Source organism: Stegodyphus dumicola, chromosome 4, assembly GCF_044657685.1.
Source record: "Stegodyphus dumicola isolate Sdum_Otavi_A_Nest chromosome 4, ASM4465768v1".
In the NCBI taxonomy this organism is placed as follows: Eukaryota; Metazoa; Arthropoda; class Arachnida; order Araneae; family Eresidae; genus Stegodyphus; species Stegodyphus dumicola.
This window is the reverse complement of record NC_140771.1, coordinates 240580012-240599668: the sequence shown is the minus strand read 5'-3', so window position 1 is coordinate 240599668 and position 19657 is coordinate 240580012. Positions and strand designations below refer to the sequence as shown.

General features: G+C 32.4%; 1 protein-coding gene across 2 annotated transcripts in view; it reads right to left on the bottom strand.

Moving 5' to 3' along the window:
- LOC118204497 (uncharacterized) overlaps positions 1-19657 on the bottom strand; it is a 54332-nt gene that overhangs the window by 10673 nt on the left and 24002 nt on the right. Inside the window, exons 6-10 of one of the 2 annotated variants that reach the window (XM_085816130.1) lie at positions 15719-15750; positions 10371-10430; positions 7834-7943; positions 7581-7730; positions 1816-1921 (exon numbers count right to left, since the gene is read on the bottom strand). In XM_085816130.1, the coding sequence (XP_085672256.1) occupies positions 1816-1921; positions 7581-7730; positions 7834-7943; positions 10371-10430; positions 15719-15750 (458 nt within the window). The remainder of the gene's footprint in view (positions 1-1815; positions 1922-7580; positions 7731-7833; positions 7944-10370; positions 10431-15718; positions 15751-19657) is intronic. The other variant, XM_085816131.1, reaches the window with a different exon arrangement.

Sequence of the window (19657 nt, the reverse complement as noted above, 5' to 3'; positions counted from 1 at the left end):
TTATTCGAGCATATGATAGAAAATGGTCTTCTGATGCAGTTGCTGCACTTGGTCGCCCATCAACTGATCGAGTGTTTAAAAATGTGGTTCTAATCCCCTGATATGACACTTTGAGAGATCCTTCACTTAAATGCTGCCCTTGAGCCATAACTACTGAATACTGATAACTCTCAGAAAGCTCTTACAGAGCCATATTTATTATCATTAACCTTTAAAATTTTGATGACCAGTGTAGATGTTGATACGAAAATGAAATATTTACATACATGCATGCTATAACTAAACACTGCTAGTTAAGCATTCATTAGGAAAGTCTGAACTTGATGATCACTTAGCCACTTCATCATTCAGAACACTGCCTAAGATGCATCAGAGGGTCCCCCTTTTACATTCTGAGAATGAGAGTTCAGCCCCAATTTTGATGTAAAACACCCAGGGAACAGATAAAAGAGATCTCTTCCTCTACCACCAAACTGCTTGACAATACATTTTCAAGAATATGATTATGGCTACTTCATTTAAATGATTAGGTATTCAACGAAAGCATTCATTAATCCTGGGGCAAGTACAATAGATCCTTCATTTTTATATTTAATATGCAAGCTTTCATCCATTTCAGCTATCAAATTTGGATGTTCTTTTTCAGACAGCTAGAGATGATGCACAGATTTTATATACAGTACAAAGTCTGTAATCCGGACCTCAAAGCTACAAAATTTATGCGCATGCGTAAACACATTATGAATGCGCGTTTAACGTATAACAGACGGTATCAGCTAGACTAAAATTATCTAAGGCATTCCAGTTAATGTTGCAGATTGCGCTGTTCCTAAATCTTCTAATTGGATCCGGCTTATTATTTTTTGCCAACTGTTGGAACAATTTTATAAAAATTATGCTTGAGCTTTCGATTATGTCAAAAAGAGTTTCCAATTCTAGAGCTGCCAAAGGATCTACAAAGTGAAAGCATGTTTCGATGCCCATTAAACAAAAAGTGGAATTGCTGGAAAAAATGGTTAAAGGCCTATCCGTCTCAAAATTATGCGAGAAGTATGGCATTGGAAAATCTACTATATATGACACAAGAAAAAGGAACCTTTTGAATTTTTTGTGGAAGCATCTTAAACAACTTATATTGAAAGAAATGTTTAATAAAGTAAACAAATATTAAGCTTTTTTTGTGTAAATTTTGATACCCTTTAGATCATAATTGTTCTTTATTTCATATTTTTAATTGTATAATTTCTGCATGCTATCTTACCAGATTTAAATTGATGATCTAAATCCGGAATCGGCCAAGTCCCGACAAGTCCGGATTACGGACTTTGTACTGTACATTATCATTCCAGTCTAAAAGATCAAAATTTGACTGATCAAGCTATTTTTTTCATATTAGTTATATCTGCCATGGGTTATTGGAAAATGAAATTTGACTGCTATTTTGGGAAGACATGAGCATACATATATCATTTGGTACATACCTAATAAACAAATACTCGAAAATCTAATTTGACTGACACACTGGGAAAAAATTTAACTTTCTAAACAATATAATGCTTGATTACAAACTGATCAATTCAAAAAATTAATGTTATAAGCACATGACTTGTATTTCTATAAATAAATCTCTACTTAATAAATAATTACTATTTAACAAATTATTTTATTTATAAAAATTACAAAATTATAGCTAATAGAAAAATTTTGTATTTTAATCTTCAAGAGGAATCAATCTTTCACAAATCTGGATATATTAATGCATAAACAAAAGAAGAAAAATATGCTAAAAGGTAAATATTTGGCAAAATTAAGTACCTTCCGTTTTTTCTTTTGCTTCAGATTTCCCAGTACTTGCTTTCTGAGAAGTGCCTTTTTTCCTCAGCTCACCCCTTTTTATTGTGCCGGAAGGTTCTTTCGTTGTCTACAAGGATTTAAAAAAAAATCACGAATCACAAAAAGAAAAGCTAAAAAATGTATTTCATGAGCTAAAAACTTAATGTTAGTTATTTGAATGCATGAATATTTTACAATGTAACTAACATTCTTTAATATTACAAGTGGTAATATTTACAAGGCCATTATTTCAAGTTCTGCTTCTGATAATTAATTGAAAAAAATCTTCAGCATTACCTGTGGTTTTGGTATCTGAATCTGAACTTGCGGATATACAGTAAGACCCTGCTTAACGCTGTTTCGTTTAGCGCTCTTTTATTTCAACCCAGGGATTCCACGAAATCGCTCGCAGCATACGGGGATTCCCCGAAATAGTATGCAGCAATAGGTTTCAAATACATATCCGAAAGAGTGTACTCGTATTTCTTGTTTGGTGCGGTATTGTACAGACATATTTTGAAGGGGTAAATGTGGAAGACGTCGAAGAAATAATTCAAGAAGCAGCGGCTAGTCTACCACCAAACTGCTCAATGATGAGCTCAAGGAATTAACTGAACAAGAAGAAAACAAAAATGTTCACAGCAGTGATTCAGAAGAAGAGCAAAAAGAACTTTCGATGGCGTTTGTAAAAAGGAGTTTGTCTACCATAACTGAAATAATGGATCAATTCATTGAAAATGATCCGAATTTTGACAGGAGCTCAAAAGTAAGGCGTGGTGTTAGAGATGCTCTATCCGTTTATGAAGAACTTTTAAGAGAACAACGCAAAAGAAAAAGGCAAACAACATTAGATGCTTTTGTCACAAAAAGCAGAACACCGGAAACGCGGAAGGCTAACTAAATATGACTGACTTAGAATTTTATTTGTTTTTTTTTTTTTTTAAGAATATTCGTTTTGTTGTTTATATTTTGTTTTTATTTCTGCAAGAAATAATAATGTGGTATTAATTTGGGCTTTAAGAAATAAATGTTTGGTTTTATTTTTATTAAAAAAACATACTTTTTAAATTTAATACCTAACCAATTTCTTAGCCATCTTACCCTAACCCCAATATTTACATGTAAAGATAGCCTCGTTTAGCGCTGTTTCGCATTACGCTCTACTTTGATGGAACGTATCCCCCGCATTAAGCGGGGTCTTACTGTATATCCATTACTCTTAGGGAAAATCAAATTTCACATACACCAAAAATTACAGAATGGAATGTTCAAATATACTATCGAGTTATTTCTTGGCACTTGTGTATTATCGCAACCATCTTAATAGAAGTAGCCAAATTTTTAGAATGTATGAAACTCTGGCACTCATGTGCATGACAATTCTTCGATTAAGGAATGCCGCCATTTTTGCACGTGTGCGTTTTGTTGCATTTCAAGTTCGAATTTACAGAAAAATCCCGATATTTTTTGCCTTAACCCTTTCTGGCACGCTACCTTTTAAAGTTGGAGTTTTGATTTAAAAAAAAAAAAAAAAAAGCTAGGCAGTCTAATTAGGCCTAGAGGAGTATACAAGTAAAATTTTGTAAAGATAGCACTGTACTTTGAATTCTGCCAGTGTGCCCAAATTGGGCACACTGATTGAATAGAGCTTCTAAAAGAGTGCTGAAACGAGCATTGTTGTCAATGAACTTACCATTTAAATGCAGAGAAACAAAGAATCCAGACTCTCAGTTGACCTAGATTATTGGTGAGCCTGGTCTGGCCCAACTAGGGTTCACCGTTTCATTTTAGGCAAGATTTCAAAGCAAAATTTAAAACTAATATAGAAAAAGGAGATTAGCACACAGCCAAAAAAATAGCATATAAATTTTTTTTCAAACAATTCCTTTTATACCCCCCAAAAAAATCTGGAAGATTTCTTTGAAAAATTAGGGTTTTAAAAAACTAAACATGGCTAAAATATATGGACTGGTTTGTGTTGAGCTGCCATCTACTATAAATAAAGAAGGTTCAGAGTAACCTATAAATCCTTTTTCATTCAATTTTTCTGTCCATACAGAAGGAAATTTTTAGGTGTGTCCAGATCAGACACATTGTGCCGCAAAGGGTTAAACTTAGTTTTAAAATCTGAGCTTGAGAAATTAGCCAGCAATGGAAGAAACTATTGTAAAATTTAGTAAAGGAACAATTATCATGAATCAAAGCGAATGCTACAAAATTTCCACCAAAGAAAGAAAAACCAGTATGTAAGTAGAATTATTGATTAATTTTTACGATAAATAACTATTTAGAAATGTTTAATAAAGTAAACAAATAAATATTAAGCTTTTTTTTTGTAAATTTTGATACCCTTTGGATCATAATTGTTGTATTGTATTATGAATGTATGTGTAGTAAGTAATTACTTACTACACATATAGAATATATATATGTGTAGTAAGTAAATTTTTGCCAGTGAACTAAATTATGGCTCATACCACTCTTTTTTTCTTTGTAAAAAACTGCCGAACTTCGAATAATAGCTTTAAATAAATAATAATAATAGCTAAAATAATAAAATCAACAGCTTATTAAAAAAATTTAAAGGAAAATTCTTATATTATTAAAGGAAATTATTTAAAGGAAAATTCTCAAGTTTATTACACAAGTGCTTTTGCATTAATTAATATGCAAGTATTTTCTTAAATAGTTTACTAAATGTTGAAAGAAACAGAACAGTAGTAACCATTGCAAAAAAGTATACGATATACCACCACTCTTGAACAAAGCTCAGATTGCATAAATTTATAAGTATTAGAGGAAAAACTCAATCAGGATGTTGGAGTTTTAATTTATGAATTTAATTGTTAAAAATACTTTTCTTCTTTGCGTACCACCGGATGAGAATCCAATATATATACTCACACAATCATACCAAAGCCCTCTTAAGACTGCTGAATAAGCATACAAAAACTAATGTTAATCAAATCTATTACACAGAACAGTGATAATTTCAGTATTTCTATATTTATTCTTCAACCAGATGTAGATGTTATTACAGATGAAGCAAACTCCGTTAAGAAAGAGCATTAAAGTAAAGAAATACCAATGAAATTACATTGCACAGTGATGCAACTTCACCTAGAACATTGCTACAGAAAGATATTCATGAATAAATACAGGGAAAAAAAACTTTAGTAATATGAATTTGATGTGTAAAGAGCTCAAACAAGGAAAAATTTTACCTACGGTTTTTTTTACAGCTCAGCACTCTAAGTGATGGTGAATGCATTAGCTGCACTAAGTTTTGTGTTTACCCAAAGTGCAACATGAATTGCATTATATAAGTATGGTAAAGTATGTAAAGGAAAACCCGTCTGTGCGGAGGGATAGCTTTGTAAACAACTTTTTAAGAAAAATAGACCACTGACATTACTAATGGGAGAAACTATGAAATAAACCATACAGCCAGCCCATTTGGCTAGTCTGGAACTACCAGTATTCAGCAGTTTTAACCATTCAACCACTCATCAGGCTTGTGTGTGTAATATGCACATGAGCAATTAGACCTCCATCTGCCACTTAAGACATACACCTTGCGTGATTTGCTATAATCAAAATTCAGATAATGTTACGTGTAATATTTGTAAGATCATATTTAGAGCAACTCAAAACAAGCAAATTTCACACTGTTGAATGAAGGTCTTCCTTACATATAAACGTGAATTATGAATGTCAGAAAAACTGAAAAATTAATGCATGTGATAAAGTTCTGACAACGAAAGAAAAGGCAGTGCGCATTGTAACTAGTGGGAAAATAATCACATAGAAAATACATTATCTAGTATGCTATATTTTACAAACCTTTCAAAAACAATGCTACATCTTAAAACTTTGCATGTTATTTACATGACATTCACAAGTACACTTGTCTTCCAAAAATAATTATTAAGATTGTGTCCCATGCTACAAGCAACATCAATCGAAGCATTAAGCTGCGTTCAAATCAACGCGGTCACGCGTAAAGCGTTAACCAATCAGGAGCGACATTTGCTGGATGGCCGGAAACCGCGCGAGTCGATTTAACTTCAAACTTTTTGGCGCGTCAGTTTCAGGCATTTTGTTTCAAATGTCCAGTTTATACCACGGTTTTTAAATGACTGCACTTTCAAAAATTCTTGGTGGAAAAAAGTCAAATGAACTAATCTTACTAAAAATTTCAAATAATAATTAAAAAATGCATATGCTAATACAATAAATAGCTTTAAAAATTATTTAAAGCAAATTCTCGAGTTTATTAGCAGTAATAAACATTAATAATCAACTATAAATGATACATGGTTCATAATTTTTACAGAACAATCTAAAGCAATAGATTGTTGCGAGAAAACAGTGATGGATTTTGAAATTCCAGATTTTGAACTTTTAAAATATATGTACATCAATTTAAGGTTGCTCTTGTTGCCTAGTGGATAAAACATTGGCTTCTTGAGATTTTGGATTCAAGCCTCACCAGGAGTGGTGTTGTAATGGAGTTGGTATTTAAAAAAAAAAAAAATATTTACAGAAAATATTGCTAATTTCAGAGTAGCCAATGCTTCTTCAGTTTCGTGAAGGTTAAGTGTGAAATCCACACTTACCTGTAAGATATCTTAGTGCAAAGGTTACGTGCTCAGTAGAAAGCTTTTACTAGGGTCTTGTATTGCGGAGGTTTGGGTCTTGCTTTTTCCTACCTTTGATGATAGTACGAACCTTTTAGATACTCCTTTAGCACCTTTGATAATAGTGGTACCTTTTTTTTTTATCTATCATGACATTTGGGGGGGGGCAACGGAAGAAGCTTGCATTTATTTTTCATTTCATTTATCATTCATATAAACCTAATTTTCACTCGACATTGTGTGATTTATCCTTCTTTTGACATTTGGCCTACACGAGACTAGCAAAAGCAATACTGGTATTGGTATAAAATTGCTGTTTCATCTAATTAAAAAATTTAGTGAGATCTGAATTTAAAACGAGTGGTGATGAGTAAACCATTTGTTTAAAAAAAATTAAGAAAACTGTTATATATACAAGAAAGAAGCTAGCTAGTATGTAGCTGATTTTATGGAATATTACGCATTTTAATAGTTTGATGTTTGTTTTTCTTAACATGCATGACCACTTTTCGACAGGTTTAATCTTGATGAGAATTTTTCATTAATTTAAAAAGCTTTTGCATAAGAATTAGCAAATTTGCTAATTGTGGAATTCAATTTTCAAAGAAAGAAAAAAAAAAAAAAAAAAAAAAGAGTATTATATAAAATGCAGTTACTTCAAATTAAATGTAATTAAAAGAAATTTTGTTTCGTTCAATAGCATTTCTTGCTGCAGTGATCTCTCACATATTAATATAAACCACTGCATTCTGCTTCTCTTACACAAAGCAAAAAGTAAAATTAAGCAGAAATTAAATTCCATTTTAATTAAAAAAATGTATTCGTAAAACGTCAAAATACCAGACAAAAATTTCATGTTTTCCCCGAGCTTCCGATATGAAGTGTCATCTAGTGCGACTATATGATAACTTATTATGACTGATTATAAGCGAAAGTTGCCACGCTGGTGTGAACTAACGTACGCGGAAAGCGTTGACACTTTGTGAACGCAGCTTAAAACTCAAAAGTGGTAGGTCCAATAAACTTGTTCTTAAAGCTATTTAAGTTAGAAACGTAATCAAATAGTAATATCTTCCTCCATAACTGCTGCAAAAAGAAACCACTTACTTTTTCTACAGTTATAATTCTTCCATGAAGTTCAGTATGATTTAACTTCTCAATACAAACAAGAGCTTCTTCACTAGTATTCATTGTAATAAAGCCGTAACAACGAGCTCCGGGGGTTCGAGCATTTGTCACAATTTTTGCTCCTAATACCTGTAAACATAAAATTTATAAAATGTATTTTTATTTATTCTGAAGCTTTCATTTAAAAAAATAATAAGAAGGGCAAAGAGGAAACTTTAAATAAAATTATTACCTTTCCAAATTTGCTGAAGAGAGATTTCAGATCATTTGCTCTAGTCTTCTCTGCTAAGCCACTAACCCACAAATTTTTTCCGCTAGCTGAAACTCGTTTCACATTCTCTCCTAAAATATACAAATTGAATTGAATGAAAAGAATATCCACATCTCTCAAACATAACAGAAAATTGTATTTTAAAACAACATATAAATTCTAGTTCCTAATCAAAACTTACATTGCATAGGTACTCAGATATTCATTATGCTTTAATTGATATTGAATGAATACAAGTCTGAATTATAGTTACAAATTTTTTTATCAGATTCAGCAATAGAATGTGCCCTGTGCTATGAGCAGCATCAACCCCAAGGGTGACAGAATCAATAAACTTGTTTTTGATGAGTCTAATAGTAATATATTTCTTCATAATTGCTGCAAATGACTTCAAGATGAGAATGAAAACAGTATTTGCCTCGACTGTGTTTTGATTTGACCGCAAATTGCACATACTGAAGCCCAAATTCTTTTAACACATTGAAAACAGTATTTACATGATACTACATATCAATGAAAAGAATTATTTGATGAAAACTTGTTTTTGGAAAAATCCCATGTAGGTGTCCAATAATTTTTAACAACCACACTGCATTAATTCCAGTTTTCATAAAAACTAATATAACCACATTCATACAATGAAATGATATAAATGACTACCGATAATAACTGATTTTTCATACAGTCAACACTAATTGAAAAACATTCTTTGGGACAGGTACAAGTGGGATGGGACATCAGAAATTGATCACTGATTGTCCAGATACATTATCTGTTAAGCTCTGCCCCAATTTTGATAGAGAACACCCAGGAAAGGTCTTCCGTCCCTCCTTCCTTGTGCATAAAAACAAATTAGAAGAATTTTGACATGTACTTTGAGTGCCACCATGATGCATAGATGCTATATACAAACAACTACGCCGTCTCCAGAAATATGAACCAGAGTGCATCGATACAGCAGCTAGCTGGGAGCACTAAAAACTTTTATACCAACCAGAGTGGCTATGCTTTGCAAGAGGATCCAAACTCTTTAATGAAAAATAAACCAGTAACACAAAGGCATACTTTCCAACCTAAGACACTCAAAAATCAGGTGATTTTTTTAAGAAATCAGAATTTTCTCAACTACAAAGGAATTTCTTAAATAATAAAAATATGTACAATGAAAATTTATTTTTTAATAATGAACAGACATCGGCAAAATAGTAACTAATTGACATCTGAAAGTTCAGTTATTTCTTAAGTTCAAATAATGCAAAAATACTTACATATAAAAAATAGTTTTATTACTTGTACATTCTAATAACAGAATACTCTAATCATTAAATACTTCAACCAGATCACTAATCATTGACTGCAAAACATGAATTAATGTAATTCTGCACTGTTGAATTGTGTTAAGAATATTTAATGATGGCAAAATGGAGCGTACAAAAAAACAAAGTTTTGTGAAGTTCCGAAGACTAAAGCATAAACATTCATTCTTCACAAGATAAACTTGCAATAATCGGAAAATATGTCCCTTGTCAAGTGATTTTTTTAAATATATTTTGGGAGAGCTTTATGTTTATATTGGATTTTTTTAAAAAAACTATTTTGAGAATTGCCAATTAAACTGCTTGCAAGTGCAGAAATTACTTAATTTTTCTCACCTATTTTTAACAACAGAAGTAATAACTACATTTCCATTTACTTGTGATAATTTATAACATTCAACAGAGCCTAATTTTAGAAGCATTTACTTCTTGCTTAAAAAATGGAAGAAGTGGGTTCCATTGGTTGAGGATTCTAGCTAAATAATTCTTTATACAGATAACAAGTATGCACATACATATTTCACATTTTTCCTTATTTCAATTATTATGCAGCTGATGGAAATTACAATTTTCTTCCCTTTAACGATCTTTCCAAGATTATAATAAATACCAACAATGTGTTCAACCACATCAAATGCCTGCATCATCAATCTTCAAGCCTATAATTCCTGGTCAATGCCTGGTGTGGCACTAAGTGCTAAGCAAGTATCCTGAAGAATTGCACTTTCTTTTAAGAGTTTTAATAATTTAGCTGTGCTTGAATTTCAGTCTCTTCTAAAGTGGGGGCAGAAAGTAAACAACAATTTCTGAAGGAACTGAATTTAAAAAAAAAGAAAGAAACAACAACTGGATACAGTTTTGCATGAGTATTATTGCTTTCCGTAGAGAGGCAGAATGGAACTGTTTTAATGCAACCAATAACTGACGATTTATTTTTCAAACTAATTTCTTCTAAAACTGCAGCCCTTTTTGTCCTCGTGCTTGAGTATTTCTCAGCGATTTTACTGCGATTTTTTTTTTTTTTTGAAAAGCTGCAACATGATCTGATTGGTTGTACTCTAGCAAAAAAAGCCATCCTGCATTAACACCTTTTTGGTATTTTGCTTCCGAAGAAAAATTTTATTTGAGTAAATGTGCAAAAAAGTAAAAATATTAATTACAAATTTAAGTAACACGTCATACCAGAGGATGAAGTAGAACGTGAACTCTTTTTTGTTGACGAATCTGCCTTTTTTGAAGAATCTGTAAGAAATGTTTATAGCTTATTATAAGAATACATTCTGTTTACTACCTTACATTTAATATTGATTTCTTAATTCTGAACAAACTAAGAAACTTAATTTCTAAACATTTAGTAGCCTGAAAGAAATCCATACCAACTTTGAAGTTTACAAGTTTATTAAAACTAGAATATTTAATAATATCTACTTGAATATAATTTAGACACTTGAAGCAGATATTGAATTCCAAGGAATACAAATGCTTATATTAGATCTAAATTTACCATTTGTTGCACAGACTTCAAATGCCTGGATATTATAGCTGTCAGATACTGTCTACTTAATTGGTGGAAAAGTGATTTAAAATGCACAATATGGTGACAATTTTAATAATTGCGAAGTTTTGTATGCCACTCTCAGAAATTTCATTTTAATCATGGGGGGGGAGGAACATGAACATTTAGCATGAAGTAATGTCAGACTTTCTTTCGAGAGAAACTTGCACACGGTAGAATTCTGGTGGCCTTCTTGCTGGAAGATATCAAAAACATTAAATGTTCATTTGAAGTTAAGTCTTAATTAATGATATTGCCTTTTAAAAACACCATCTCTGCCAGCATGATTGCTATGGATGAAACTGCACTGTGAATGGGCAAGGATCTCAAATGACATCAATCTGTATTCAATTCACCAATTATCAAAGTGCATATGTTACCCGTATTTTTGCAATTTATCTGAATGGAAAGAAAGCCACACCTGTAATCATCACTCAGGCCAAGAAGGAATGAATTTACTTCAATTATTTAATTTCTTGTAACCAAAAATGTTTGGTACACAAGCAACGAAAAATAAGAGTTTATTTAATTCTATATCTCGTTTTGCAATGTGGAAAAGGGGTCTGATACTAGTTAAGATACTTATCCAGCACTTCCCAAACAAAAGAGAGGATTCCTCTCAAAGAAAAATAGATCAACCAATGACTCCTGCAAGAATTAAAGCTCTAGATAGTTGATAGTGCAATAAATGAACCATTCAAAAATCACTTGTATATGGAAAATCAATGAACTGGAAATTGACCGAACAGAAATCATTGGGAAAACTTTAAAGCCTGGCCTGAAAAGAAAAAAAAAAAAGACTGCCTTGGATGAAGAATTTATGGGTCAAAATCATTGACTGTATTACCATCATGAGCAGGCAATGAGGACAAGTAATGTGCACTAAATAGTCTTTACTGTTAAGACCTGAGAGATAAGAAATGAAATCACGAGAAATAAGGCCAATATTTAAGATTTAGAGCTTTCATGACATTCCAGAAGAAAATGTGACTATATATGAATAAAATAGAAATTCACTGTTCTGCAAAAATAAATACACAACTTCCTCTTATTTTCCACGAAACAAATCAGATGACATGAAATTTTTTAGTGGTGCTCAATATAATATCATCTCAAAACTGTTTTTAGGGGATCTCAAATGCACCCGATAATTAATTATGCTCGTATTCGTGAATTCAAGTTCTATAAAAAGACAGAATTTATAAAAGAATTTCTGGATTTTTATTTTGCGAACACAGAAAGACGGTGAAATCAAATCTCATCACACAGTGAATTCAAAATGGATCAGCTTTGAAAAGACTTCAGAATGTAAAAAGAATAATAACACATGTAAGTTGAATTTCTAAAAGGAAATATCTTTTTTGGAAGATATAACAACTTATTCAATGAAATACTGCACTGAGAAGAGAGGTAAAATCTTTTAATAAGTTAAAACAATTGTTCTGATATAAAAGTATAAATGAGAAAAATTTCCCACAATCAGAAAAATTGTTTCTTTCTGTTTGTGACATTAAAGAATGAACTTTGTCTACTGGTAATAATTACAGCAAAGTGGCATATATTTTGATGATAAATGCAATGAAACCCTTCATGGCAATTACCTCTACAAGTCATTAGTATACTCAACATAAAAGCTAAGCTATGAATATTCAGTATCTCCTGAGAAACAAACGAGTATGTTTCTTCTGAAGCCATTTAACCTGCAAATGAAGGATTTAAAACTATATCGATTCTCAGAAAATTTGACAAACAGGGTATTAGTTTTTAAAAAGATATATTTAAAAACTGCAAGTCAATTATATACAGTGGTTCACATTTGTTTCAGACATGTATTATTTCATACTTATTTGCATAAATCTTGTATTAAATATTGAATTAAAGACTAAATGTTTTATTAATATATTATTTTTCTCCATTTTAAGACTTCCTTGTTACAAAAAATAAATATCGTGAAAGTATTCTTTGCAAGAAAATAATTTACTCCAGAAATGTTCCATCAATAACTTAAATAATAATACAGACTTTCCAAAATTTTGTTGAGATATTTTATAAAGACTGTTTCTTATCTTTCATCCCTTTTTTTTAATGAAAATATATTACAAGAATCGTCTGCATTTGGAAATTATTACTTGTTCAGAAAAATTACTAGCGGTTCATCTGAAGTCAGCAGAGCAAAACACTACAAATTAACAAGAAGTTGTGCTTTAAAAATCGATTCATGGCTTTAAAGGTAAAGTATTTAAAATATTAAAAAAATCCTTGGTAAAGAGTGTTTAAATATCTTTGACGCATTAAACACAATGCAGATTCAAAATGCACAGAAGGCTGGATCACGTTCCAAACTAAAATAAATAATTGAAGATTTACCTTATGAAAAAGCAAACACTGAAAAATTGGTGCTGTAAAAGTCAGCGAATTTAGAATAATGGTTTGTAATAAAAGCTAACCCTGAAACCATTAGAAAAGTCATTACAACCCATTGTATAATGGGCGATCAGCAAGAAGGAAATTCTTTGTCAATAAGAACACAAGGGAAAGTGCCTGGCATTCACAAAATTTATACTAAGCAATGTTTTATCGCATTGGAACAGTTATATTTGCAGAAAAGTTGAAATTTAATATATTGGAGGCTGATAGGCAAACTAATATGTGGCAAAATTTGAATTAAGAAATTAATTTGAAAAACGTATTGCATAATGTTATGTACGGGAGGTTCGGAGAAGTTTTGCTGCCCTTGGGATAAGAAATTTAGTGTTATTGAAAATAATATGGAATAAAATACACTCTTCGACAAAAAAAAAAAAAAAAAAAAAAAAAAAAAAAAAAACAAGACGCACCGAGAAGGTATAAAGCAAATTGGACACAAACTGATATGGATACAGGTTTTGACGGAAAATGCAAAATTGTACATTTTGGCTGCCAATGAATGAATGGCTGTCGCTACACTGCATCTGATCTGCGCAACTAGCACGCTATTTAAGAGGAGAAATTATGATTCCAGATAATAAAATCTTCACGAATTTCATTCTTTGTGCTCTGGTAGACAGTAACTATGCCTCACATACAGGTGCACTAACGATATGCGCAGATGTCAAAATTTGAGAGAGGTTGTGTAGTTGGGCTCAAAGAAGCCGGTTGGTCTTATCGGCGAATAGCTTGATCTTTGAGCAGGAACAATGCCACTATTAGAACAATGTTGGCAGGAACGGGTGAACCAATGCCACACACAGCGTCAAGAAGGATGCGGTAGGCCTAGAGAAACGGCAGAACGTAAAGACATCAACCGTCAGAGCAGCACTCATAGCCCCAAATACATCATTATCATCGATTGTATATGCAACTAGTGCTTCAGTGACCACAAGGACCATTCACAGACAGCTCACAGAAAGGGGGCTGAGGCCATGACGGCCCTTGCGCAGACTACCATTGACCACTGTACAACGTCAAGCCCGTTTGCAGTGATGTCATGCTCATTCGCACTGGAATGTCACTGACTGGAGTAGAATAGTCTTCAGTGATGAGTCTCACCTTGAACTGAGCCCCCATGACCAGCGAAGGAGAGTCTGGAGACGCCCCAGACTGCAATGTGATACCAACCTGACTGTCTTCTGGCAGACAAGCCAACAACCAGGAGTGATGGTCTGGAGTGACATTTCATTTCATAGTAGGACCCCTTTGGTTGTCCTCCATCGCAACCTTACAGCACAGCGGTACGTCGACGAATTTCTAAGGCCCGTTGTGTTGCCCTTTATGTCACGACACCCTGGGCTTACATTTCAACAAGATAATGCCCCCAGCTCTCACACTGCACATGTTTCTACTGCTTGCCAAACATTACTTTGGCCAGCAAGGTCGTCGGATCTCTCTCCTATTGAGCACATTTAGAGCATTATGGGCAGGGCCCTCCAACCAGCTCGGGATGTTGACGATCTAACACATCAGTTGGACAGAAATTGGCACGATATCCCTCAGGAGGACATCCGCAACACCTATCAATCGATACCAAGCCGAATAATTGCTTGCATAAGGGTCAGAGGTGGACAAACGTGTTACTGACTTCTTCACTTTGTGAAGCTCTATCACTTCAAGAAATCATCCAATTTTTCGCAAACTGTAATCATTTGTTTTTCTGTACATGCACATAACTTTCACCGATTTTCGTCCCTTTCAGAGATAACTCCTTCTTGGTGCATAGTTTTCTATTTTTTTTGGGGGGGGGTCCAAGAATGTATATATAAATATTTTTAATGAAACCTGGAAACATTTTCAAAAAATCTTGGAAGGCAAATTGCATTTAAGTTCTATCAGTATAACAATCTTAAAAGTAAAGCCCCAAATGTCAGCTTGTGGTTATTATGAAGCTGTTCTGTAAGATACCAAAATTACACCATATTCTTTGGACTTGAATCCTATCGAACGGATATGGAGTGATTTTGGAGAGAGAATGAAGAAGCTAACACTGCTACACACACACACACATCACAAAAAAAAAAGTTGAATCCATTCGGTATCCGAATGCTTGTGGTTGTTTCTTTTCACAACTTTTAAATAAATTTCCTTTTTAACCATAAACATTTAGAAAATAAGCAAGTTTAAAAAAAAAAGATCAATAGTATAAAGTAATTTCGCTAATATTTAGCAACTGGTTTTGGATATAAAACTGAAAAACACAAGTGTCCGAAAACTAATGTGAGCCACCACATACAATTTTGTAGATCCAGAAATCAGTTGCTGATCAAATATTGCATTTCCATACTTAGTTTTAACAAGGATACCATATTTGGTGACTTATCACATTTCCTGCTACTACAATCAAAAAATTTTAGTCTATAATACATTAATTGGACGCAAAAAATAATTTTGTGTCCAATTAATGTATATAGACTAAAATAACCTCACATCTTGGCAAAAAATTTCATGGTAATTATACACCATAATTTATATCTACAGTAAAATGTTATAATAATATACTAACCTTTTTCAGAACTCTTTGCAACATCTGCAGAGCTGAAAAATCCACAAAAAATAAAATTACTCTAGGAATAATGGTATATTTCAAACAGAACAAAAAATTATTCTTAATACAGAACTATGATTTATCCTCTTGGAATATATTCTAAATTAAAATTCCTCCATTAAAAAAAATTGCAAAATTTATGCAGTTACTTTTAATTTTCACTTTTAAACAGCTTACATTGAAACGAACTTAAGCTATAAAAGTTAAGAGAGGAAAAAATTTAGTCATCATCTCCAGCTTTTTATTAAATCATATTTACTGCAGTAAATTACTTGATTTTCATGACTGTTTTTACACAAAATAGATGAACAGTATTAAAATATAACGGATTATTCTTAATGGAAACAATATTCATACACTGTCTATGAGAAAAGAATTTGTACCTAATCACCAAACTTCACCCACTAGAGCAGGATACTAAATATCTGCTGATTTACTTTACAATTACTTCCATTACAAAACTTGGTTATTAAAAACAACCAATTAATATAACCATTAACTAGATATCTGCACAACTATTCAAAAACGGTTCACTTTGAACTACTGGAAACAAATTAGAAGAGGGAAGAATCCTTTTTAATATGCATTTAAATAACAACTTTTCACCACTTTTTCCATTCAATCTAAAACTGGCACCTCTATAATACTTTTCATTCAATCTAAAACTGGCACCTCTATAATACTACTCAACAATATTTTTGTAACAGAGAAAGAAGTATCCAATCACATATTTTTGGGATGACGACAAAATGACAATGCAAATGTGAGATTGGTTCTTATCTGAAGTTGAGAAATTAGCTTAATGAGATGTTATTTTATGTGAAATTAATGCATGTACAAAGCTTAATGAGATGCTATTTTATGTGAAATTAATGCATGTACAAATTTTGAATACAATTTTTCCACTTTCCCTTACATTTTGTATCCATAGCACCACCAAAACTGTGAAGTTTTAATACGTTCGGAGCACTTCTCAATATTGATAATATCTTAAAACAGTTGTTCACCACCAGTGCATTGCAATGTGTCATTTAATAAAAAGTAGGGGATATGTAGTTTCAGAGATATTCTGTATCTCAGTTTTTTTCATGCTGTTTCAACAATTTCTGACAAACATTTCACAACAAAACTCTAGGCCTTATATTTTTCCTTTTCACTATCTGTTAAATGAAATTTTAATTCTCCATGCTAAGTTGTTGTTTGATTTGGGGAAACAATAAGTATTCCCTACTTGATTTTTCTCTGTGGTAACTAAAAAACAGCTAACAGAACTACGCAAAAGCACTGTCCTCCCATCAAGTTTTCAAAACCGTTCATGAATTCAAATTTAAGACATAGAGGAAGAAGTATAAATACAACTAAGAATCAGCTTAATATGGCATGATTTAGACCCATGTTTAGAGAACATAAAGCAAACCCCTTCTTGTAATAATCCCCTCTGTTTTGATCATATTACTTACAAAAACACAACTGTACTTAGTATAACACTGTTATTATGTCACTACAGTAGCAACAAATTTAAAATCTCAATAAACATGCCATTCATGATTCTGTACTGCATAAAATTAAGATAGTTCTTTTAGCTGCAAGTGCGGTTGAGTGTGCCAGAGGGATTACCACAACAGCCTTCAATCTGACCTTTGTCAAATCTCTGAACAAATGCCACTCGTTCTGAATGATGAACAAAGCTGATGCAACACTGTTAGCATTGCTGCAGAAACTAAGACATCTTTTAAAAAGAATTAGTCTTGTTAGCAGAGGAACATTTATATTTTCTTAATGTGATTTCACTGTTTGAACTCGGAGGCAAATGCTTCTGCTTTATTCTTGGGCTTTCTAAATTCCATTTGAAACCGTTTTAATTTCCTGTATTATCTTCAACAACTTCTCATAAACATTAAATATCAATTCAGGACCATTTGATGAGCATCCTTGATAATACTGATTCATCTACATTACCCTTTACTGTAAAATTTGGAGATTTCAAAAATGCAGTTCTTTTAGTATAGTACAAGCTTTATTACAGATAATTTGCAGTTTCACTTATTATTTATTTCTTGAAAACAGGGTGCTTTGCAGAAATAGCAGTCAAGTTACAAAATTAGGTTTCCTCCTTCTCTTTCCTATGCAGCCATGCAACCTTAGGTTCATTGAAAAGATACTAAGATAAACACCAGGAATCCATGGCTTGTCTTGATATCTAACTTTACAAACAAAATATATGAAATAAGCAATTTGCATAATTTCTGCCATGGTACACATCCAAAGGCAAAAGGTAACAGATGTTGGTCATGCACTTGCTCCCTTTACATGGAATACAAAACAATAAAAGAAAGGAAAGCTTCAATATGCATGTTTTCAAAGTGCAGACAGGGGCCCATCAGCGGCCGAGCGGTTAAGTCGCTGAACACTGGTAGTTCGGTCCGAGGTTCGAATCCCGCAAACGGGCTGGCTGCATGTGCGTTTTCGTGGTTTTCCCCATGTGTAACGCGTACACGAGCCAGTTTCCCTTAGAAAGTCCTCCACGAAGGCATCCCTCCCCTTAGGCAGATAGTCCTTGTGTACTTTGCCATAATTAAATACACACACACAACAATAATATATGCCAGCTGAACATCTGCACTTTTTTATATCAAATGTACATTTTTACCAGCTTTTCAAGTTTATAAATCACTGCATGTGTCCACTTGAAGATGCAAAGAAGTCCATGCATTAAAAATCAGCTGCCTTGTAGTTTTCCATTCTCATCCAGTTATACAGAATAGTCTAGTTTAAAAAAATGGACGAGATAGCAGTTCCAGATTGAAGTATTTGTTTCAAACCTTGTAATAAGTCAGAATAACATTTTTGCTAGGTTGTTGACATATACTGTGGTGTCAAGACATATATATATAATCATATACAGATGCATACATCTATATACAGACATCCTAAAAGCATATAAAAAACAACATAGTTGTATACAGCAACAACTTTAATACAATGTGTGCAAATGTGGTGAGATGTAAGAAAAATGGGGATAGAACCAATACAAGTTCTACATTGTTCCATTTCTTCATAATTCTAATCTTGACATTTCCAAATAAGAACCACTCTCTGAGTGTCATTTCATAATCAACATCTTAAAAAATGAAATTGGATCCTCATGTCTGTCACAAAATATTTCCTAAAATTTTGAAACATGAGAGAAAACCATAAACAAAACTGTAACACCAAGGAAAAAAGAAAGTTGCTTTAAGATGAACACATACATGTTCTTGTTCTTCAAAAAATGTAACAGTTTGAACGGAAATACGTTATTCTAGCTGAAAACAACCGACACATATGATACATTAATCAGTTACTATAAAAACAATTAAATTCTAGGAAATTAGTTAAATGAAATACCAGTTTATTACATGCTTTCCATGTTTCCCTCCTAAATGACATTCTGTATAAAGTGTTTGAAGGGCATTCTATGCCAATGTGGTCAAGAATATTTCTCACTTATAATGTAATGAACTAATTGCATTGCAACATAACCTACAACTAAATTTCATGAACATGAATTTTTTATCAAACAGTAAGACAGCTTGGAAAATGTATGCTGTATTTTTAATTAGAAAATAACACAATAAATATACTATTTTTAAAATTTCCACTTAACAGCTTCTCACTCTGCCTAGTTACATAACGTCCCAAGACTGACCCACTACCCCGAAATTCATAAATTAGAAAATTTCTAATGAAACTACTACAAATCTTAACATCTTTCAGTAATTCTCTTCCCACCTGATTCTATCAGTGCCTCCATAGTAATTACCTTCCAAATTCTGATGGAGGTGATTCTATACATATTTTTTTTTTTAAAAAAAAAGCCTCCAAATCCCAAGTTTTATGTTACAAATTGGCAAATAG